Source organism: Eucyclogobius newberryi, unplaced genomic scaffold, assembly GCF_026437365.1.
Source record: "Eucyclogobius newberryi isolate DKJ021-1_F unplaced genomic scaffold, fEucNew1.0.hap1 SCAF_17, whole genome shotgun sequence".
NCBI classification, from domain to species: Eukaryota; Metazoa; Chordata; class Actinopteri; order Gobiiformes; family Gobiidae; genus Eucyclogobius; species Eucyclogobius newberryi.
Window position 1 is genome coordinate 29,562,099 of NW_027315801.1, and position 8,466 is coordinate 29,570,564.

Consider the following 8,466-nt stretch of genomic DNA (forward strand, 5'->3'; position numbering starts at 1 on the left):
ATGTCAGTCTGGGGAGATGTTTGGACACAGTCTTTTTGAAGGCTCATTTTGGTTTAATGAGAAAGGCCTCTCAGCATGCATCTGTGTCCCTGTGTGTGCTGTGCACTGGCCTCAGCCTCAGCTCTGGTTTCTGCAGCAGAGTAAGGTTACCCCAATGTAGTCTGTGATAGATTAGTCATTCTGATCCCGATTGAGGAGGTAGCAACAGCAGCAGCTCAGTGTATTGTTTCCGTCTGATGAGGTGAACTTTATAGTATGATGACATCTCACACACTCTATGGGGGATAAAAACGGTAAGCACCATTTTACTACTTAACCAAAAAATAACTAAACATCAATTAACTAAAAATAATACTTTTCTGTTGTTCTGTTGGTTAAGCATTATTATATTTATATTGTTTGTATATCAATCAATTCTCAGAGTTTTGTTTATTTTTTTAATCTAAAAATAAATAAATAAATGCCTTTTCTTCCCACAATCTGCATTAAATAATGTTTCATTGATAAAAAAATAAAAAAAATAGTTCCCTTTTGATATTGATCTCCTTTATTGAGGGAAACTGAGGGGACAATCCAAAACTTCAAAGAGCAGGAGGCAAGGTAAAATATGTTCAGGAAATAATTTGTCTTTGGCACTATAGCAGCTAACCACATGTTGATCATACAACGCCCAATTGCCATTTATATAACAACAACAACAACAACAACAACAACAACAACAACAACAACTGCCTATACTGAAAAAGATAGATAACTAACCAACTTATTGAATATTTTTTAGATTTCAAAAAAGGGTTTATTTTTTTAACTTCATCCATTAATGTATTTTTTATTGCTGTATTTTTTTTATTTTATTTTTGCAACACCACCCACCCTGCCACACAAAACTGTGATCATACATATTCATCAAATTTCAAATCACATTTTTTAAACACACCCATTATTGGCTGTGGTGTAAAAAAACATTTTACTTTTTAAAAGGGAAATTAAAGGATTTGAAATGATTGAAAATGTAAAATCTCCTGGTGATATACAGATTCCTTTTCAATTCAGTTTAACGTTATGGAATCAATAATAAATTTTAACTGCATTTTGTCCTGCGCTAGCTCCTAGAACTACTGAGGCAATAGTGGAGTCCAATTTTAGTTCAGACTTGAAATTGTCTCAATATAAATCAGTTGATACAAGGAGGGCCAAGTATGTCTGCAGTCGATATAGCAGATTTAGTTGTTAAGCCCACCATTTTGGACACCGTAAAAATTACAACTGATGGAAGAAGTACATTAGAACAAAGTATTCTGCTTCAGTAAACAGTAAGAGTATTTTACTTTAGTATATTTTTTGAATATTTTGTCCACAGCTCTTCTCGTCTCTCCTCGATGTGTCTGCAGTAGGATTGGTATCAGTGGTTTTAGGTGGTGACTTATGTGTGGTGTCTTTAATTAAACATCTGCAGCGCCTCTCAGCTCATCCAGAACCAGAGTGAGCACACATCCAGCCACATTACAGGGCTAAACAAATACTATACCAGTGTGTAAATCTGACGCCAATGCAGGTAAATATACTGCAGATGGATTTAAGCTCACAGAGATTATGGTGGTGTCTGACTTGCCTGGGCTATCACTGCTCAGCCAGTTAATTATGTAAAAATATATGCACAGCCCCAGTTACATGGCACTATCATCTCTAACTGTAGCCCAGACAGAAAGTGGGGTCATTGTGAGGTGTTCTGCTTTTTGTTTTGTCATATCAAGGAAGGAGTAAGGATTTTAGTTAAGTTACCGCGATATGAATAAAATAAATGTTTTTTTCTCTTCAAGGTCCCGGTGAAGACAGAACAGCAGACCCTCTCCACAAACCAACATATTTCGTCAAGTGAGAGTTATATTCCTAATCTGCTGGGTGGCAGTGGCTGAGCTGGAGCCATGGAGGTGGCCCTGGTAGACTTTGAAAGCCTTGAAGACCATGAGAACGAGGTAGACCACTTTGCCAATGAGACCACCGCCCTCACTACAGACCTGTCCCAGGACTACAGTGTCCCTCCCAGCGGCTACCTCAGGCGGGCCTCTCAGTTTGCCGTCTCGGCCTCTCCCAGCCATATGCCCTCATGCTGCTGGGACTCAAACTCCCCCTGCCCCGTTCCGCAAGCCCGAAGACTCAGCATCCAACACTCCCCGACACTGCCAACTGCAAGTCGTCAGGGGCGCACCAGTTGTGCTAGCATGCTATCAAGCTGGAAGTTACTCCTCAGCAGTGAAGGCAGTAAGGAAAGTGAGAAGATCTTTAATCGAATTGCAAAAGAGTGTTGTGAGGATATATTCATCGATAAACGGGGGCTTGATGATGGAGATCAAAAGGTCATCATCAACATAGCAGGGCTTCGATTTGAAACGCAGTTGAAAACACTAGACCAGTTTCCAGAGACACTCTTGGGGGACGCTCTGAAGCGAATGGACTACTTTGATCCAATGAGGAACGAGTATTTTTTTGATCGAAACCGTCCAAGTTTTGATGGAATCTTGTACTACTACCAGTCCGGAGGAAAAATTCGGCGACCAGCGAATGTTCCCCTGGACGTGTTTGCTGATGAAATCATTTTCTACGAGCTTGGGAGTGATGCCATGGAACAGTTCAGAGAAGATGAAGGTTTTATAAAAGATTCTGAGGTCCCTTTGCCCACACATGACATTAAAAAACAGTTCTGGCTTTTGTTCGAGTATCCTGAATCTTCAAATGCCGCCCGAGGTGTAGCTCTTGTGTCGCTTTTTGTCATTATCATATCAATAATTATATTCTGTATGGAAACACTCCCAGAATTTAGAGACGAGTTTGACCGGGTTGTTGCCACCCCAGCGCACTCTTTCAACAGAACAGGAAATCTAACTGCGCACGCTCTATTTGGAGAGAATGCAACACCTTTCAATGACCCTTTCTTTATCATTGAGACAGCGTGCATCGCTTGGTTCTTCTTTGAGCTGTGCGTGCGTTTTCTGGCGTGTCCAAGCAAAAGAGACTTCTTCCACAACCTGATGAACTCTATTGATATCATCTCCATCACCCCCTATTTTATTACTTTAGTAACAGAACTGGTAAGCACACCAGAGGAGAGCTCAGGTCAGAATATGTCTTTGGCCATTTTGCGAATCATCCGACTTGTGAGGGTTTTTCGCATATTCAAACTGTCCCGTCATTCAAAGGGCCTCCAGATTTTGGGACAAACTCTAAAAGCCAGTATGCGTGAGCTTGGTTTGCTCATCTTCTTTCTCTTCATCGGAGTTATCCTATTCTCCAGCGCTATATACTTTGCAGAGGTGGATGAACCTAACACACAGTTTGTCAGCATACCGGATGGCTTTTGGTGGGCAGTGGTGACTATGACCACCGTGGGTTATGGAGACATGTGTCCGATAACCATGGCCGGTAAAATGGTTGGGACATTGTGTGCAATAGCAGGTGTACTGACAATAGCTTTACCTGTTCCTGTCATTGTCTCCAACTTCAACTACTTCTACCACAGGGAGACAGAGGCTGAGGACAAGACGCCCTTTTCAGAGGCGATCGAGGAAGCGTTGAAGGCTGACGCTATCAAACAGGGCGAAAAGAAAAAAAAAGGTAGTATCACCTCATTCAATAAACTAAATGGCTTATGGTCGAAAAAGAATGAAAAAGAGAAATGAATCTACTGTTATATATAATAATGCTAACAGATGTATGTTTATAATTGATATTTGCAGTGTGAAAGTCAATTAAATCACATTTCAAAGGATGATTAAAATCTAACTTGAGTAACAGAGCTTCAGACAGAGCAGTGCCTTCACTAGGTCTGAATCATAAGACTAGGATGAACAAACACAATTGTAAATTAAATGTTTTGTCTGTTTAAACGTTGCATCACTTATTGTCATTATTTTGTACAAAACCAATGTATTATTTCTGGCCCTTTTAGTATGCAATATTAGCTCACAGTTTGGTTTGACTGAACACTAGATAAGGGACCAGATCGCCTCAATGACATTGTAACAAATATAAAGAAAAAGAATCACTGGTTTCTCAAGAGCGACTTTGGCATCTATGGAAATGTTCACTTTTTGCATTAAGACTTGGATCTGTTTTGTTATGAAGGCCAGCGGTGTGACTGGCTCCAGAGTGTTCCAGCGGAGTGCCTTGTTGGGATGACTTTGCCAATCTCAATAACTGTTATCAATGTTATCAGTATTTTTTACTTGAGGAAATGTAGGAAGTTAATGTTTGTTTGTTTTGTTTTTCAACCTCTACACTAGTTTCCCATATGGCTTTACAAAAAAACTTGACAGGATATCACTGGATGACTGGATATGTTTGCATTATCTATATGTGTTTTTGGTGAATTCAATAACTCACTGGAATATTTTCTATCATCATAATTATTATATTGTCTGTAATATTTGTTTCTGTACTAAATGCCATTGCTGTGCAAAACTATCAAGCAGAAGTGAAAGCCTTGGTTGTTGTGTTCACATTTAAAATGATTTTATGACCACGCTGTACTTTAGTATGTATGAAAAGGATTTCAGTAAATGGTGCACTGTTACACAAATGCAGTGTTGTTGTTTTTTTAATCTAATTTAAAGTGAACTATGTAACTTTTCTTGAGAAGGTCCGTCACCATCATGATATCAGTTTGCCCAGAATGTTCCACAATATGGCATTAAACTCATCTATCTTGTAATTATTCAATTATAGATGCTATACAGTGCTCTAAAATACCCTGAAAAACATGCATCCTGTGAGCCTCTCCACAGACCAGGTCTCCAGATACATTTAGTTTTTATTATTCAGGATGTTTTGCCTATAGGTTTGAACAGGACAGCGAAATGGGGATGAGAAAAGTGAGGACATTCTGCGTAATGTCAAAGAAAAGAATCAAACTTTTGACACTGAGGCCGGCTGCACAGAGCCTGGCAAATGTGCTGCTTTGAACACCACAATAACGTTTCCATGGAGACAAGCAGGTGACTGACCCTCCACCAGAAAAATGATATAATGCGCTTTTGAAAACGCTGTTTTTTGAAGAGGCATAGATAGTCCCACATCAGTGTTGTTCTCTGTCTCATGCGTAGTTCTAGTGTCACATAACGTCAGATGAAGTAAGGTCACATCAAAAAGGCACATGCACCATGCTAACAATGGTACTAGCTCCTTTCACCTGGTCACTGACCTATAAAAGCTGGTGAGTCCAAGTCCTCAGCTGTCATAAAGGGCTAAAACTGGAAAACTGCACCAACATTTGTATTCATGTATGTATTAGAAAGGGTGCAATATGTACCTTTTTAAACTATGATTTTACTGGCATTATTATTTAATTACAATTGTATTGCTGAAAAGTAGCTTGAAAAACATGCCTTCTTGGAATATAAGATTGATGCGTACTGGGGTGTGAGTAGGCTCCACAGATCTGACCTGTAACTGGTAGCACCACCTGCTTGTCTCCATGGAGATTGATACGTTTAATTTCATTCTGTGGACATTCTAGCCAAAGCAGTTGTATCTCCCTGGAGACTAGCAGGTGACTGCAGCAGAAAAGTTATGCACTGCACCTTTAAATTATTCTAACGGACACAACGGAGACAGTACAAGACGAGTATCAGATGTCTCATTTGCATTGCCATTTGATGTGTGAAACATTTATCCCTTGCACTTGACAACAGTTATGTCTACATTTGTGATCAAACATCCAGCTTAATCACAAAGAAAAACTGTTCTTACAATGGACATTGTGTTGTCTTAAAAATGCTTAAGACATTCAAGGTCAGCAAAAGGAAATGGAGAATGCCCATGAAAAGGGAGAGACGAGGGCCATGTGACGCTGGAGGAGGCAGAGTTCACACGCGACCTGACCGCGGCTAACAAACTGACAGACACACAGATACCTTATATGCTGTGGAAGTAGATTACAAGTGACATTTGAGAGCTATACACAAAAGGCAGCTGTCTTTAATCACATATGCTTTACTGAAGGTGTTCAACCAGACTGAGGATATTTATATGTGTAGTATTACTGCTAGTCCATGTACCGTAGTGTTATTCATGTCCTCCCATTATTATTCAAAGCTGATATTTATTAAATAAATGAATCAAGATTTCAAACATGCCACACAGCATGAGTGTGGGTATTTCATATTTTAAGAGTTATATGGGGCACCAACCAATTTAAATTGTTGTTCAAATTAATAGTTTGTTAATCTGAAGGTTTGCGAGAACATAACCGTGACATTGACCCGTTAAATGAATGAACACTTTATCCACTGTGGTTCATGAAGATTTAACGATCAAATAATTAAAGGGATAACTATGAATATAAAATATGAAAATGTGTAATTTACAGGCGGAGACGTACGGAGACGTAAGGCGGTACGATTGTTCTAAATATATCTAGTTGTGTGTTAGATCTTATCAATCAAACTGTGAAATTTGTGCAAGCTACAACCAGGAGCCGGTGGGTTCCGTTGTGGGGCCCCGAGCATCCAGCATTCTGACGTCTGCAGAAGGTCGTCTCTGGGGAAATCAGGCAACGGATGAGGGCCGCTCGATCTGAATTTTCCGTGTAACTGGATAAATCTTACAAAATGATTGCACATCTGTTCGGTTTAACAGTCTAACCTGAAGTGTTCTGTGCAATTACATTCCTCAGTGGGTTTGGATAGCAGCTTTAATTGTACTCGATTGCTCCATTACCGCCATTAGATACCTCATCAAAGTTGTAAATAGTAAAATGAGCTACGGGATTACCCAAATAAATAATTGACATTTTTCAATCACTTTAGCTGGTATGCATGTCATTTTACCTCCCCATACACACAATTACCTCTGAAGCAAGATATTTGTTGCGATACTTAGGATCTATATGAATTATTATACATGAGCACAGTATGTATAAATATGTATAATTAATACAAAGAGCTGTCAAAAGCAGAACAGGGATATACGGAGTTATAAGAGTACTTTCAGTTGACAGATGAAAACACATGTTGCCCTTTTTGGATGTTTATGATTGTTTTTTTTGTTTTTTTTTGCTTTTCAAAAGATCCCTGTCCACTGCTGAAACATACATGAGGTCGCTCTATCATTAACGAGTGGCTCTGATGGAAAGTTCCACAACAGTGAGAGATATGGGCAGCGGTGAGAAGGCTCAGGGAGAACACCACACGCAAAGGATGAAGTTTGTTTCAGAATCGGAAAAGAAATCCGTATTGTGGGTCATGAGTTTGAATAATGCTCCGACTCTTTCGTGCATGTCCTTCCCTCTCTCATCCCCATGGGCATCTGGGCCAAACAAATCCTTTCAAATGTGGATGAATGTACAGCGCTTAAACTACAACAAAGGGGCAAAACAGGAAGATGTCTGACTTCCCATTTGTCAAGTATTAATCATTTGTGGTGAGAAAATGGACAGTACATGTTAGCATCAATAGCTAAACCTATCTGGGGGAACAAGTCCTGGTGTGGAGGGCCATTCGCGCTCAGTCTGATATCCAAGCACACATTCACACAGTTCAAATAAGGTAAGTTCAAAGAAATCATGTAAGATTTTTGTTGAATTGACCCGATGATAATGAAACAGTTTGAGATAAGGAATTTAGATGTAACATCACCCACAATAAGCCACGGTTCAACAAGAAAAACAACTCAACAAAAGGTTTGCCTGCGGGCCTGACTTTTCCTGGAGCAGTTCCCCATCAGGTTGGACCAGGCATTTTAAGACCAAATGAATGCAGCAGAATAATGGGTTTACTAGGAAAAAGTGGTTGTTGACTTAGAAGTACGAGGTTAAGAACGAGGACATAGTATGATGCATATAACTGTGAAGTGGCAACAACATCTGGCAAATTTTGTTCTTTAACCATTTAAACAAACAAGGAGACCTTTGACCCCAATAAAGCTACACTTGTAATGAAATAATCCATTTAAATCCCCTTTGGAAAACTTTGTCTTGAATGAAAAAAACTTGACTCAAATAAATAAACAACTCAAACAAACAAGTAGGCCATCCTTTCTTTAACTAGACTAAATTTTCCAAGCTGCCAAATGAGATTACAGAAAATGTCACGCATCGAAGTCATCTCCAGAGGAACAGGAAGCAGACAGATATCAGATTTTAATCTCATTCTAATCAATATTTGATGCCAGATTTTTTTTTATGAATATCACAAAACTTATTTGCACTGTCAAAATTCCAACCACATGCATATTTGAACTGGGGTCATACTTTCAAGTTTAGCTTCCATCCAATTCCATCAAAGCTCCAACCAGCTGCTCGGGTCCTGACTGGCCTGATCAGTGGCTGGTGCGGCTGGTGAAGGGCAGAGACAGAAGTAGAGGTCATGATTCATCCAGAGGCTTTATATAAAAGGATCAGCACAGGTAATAACAGCTGTGAGAACATGTGGTACAGGCATCAAATGGGCTCCACCAACTCCTGCCAAATAA

General features: G+C 39.6%; 1 protein-coding gene across 1 annotated transcript; it reads left to right on the forward strand.

Annotated features, from left to right (window-relative positions):
• Positions 1-1,831: 1,831 nt before the first annotated feature.
• Positions 1,832-3,677, forward strand: kcna10a (potassium voltage-gated channel, shaker-related subfamily, member 10a). Its single transcript, XM_072450242.1, has one exon. It carries the CDS (start codon positions 1,926-1,928, stop codon positions 3,675-3,677), a length of 1,752 nt encoding a protein of 583 aa, XP_072306343.1. The 5' UTR covers positions 1,832-1,925.
• The last annotated feature ends 4,789 nt before the right edge of the window (positions 3,678-8,466 follow it).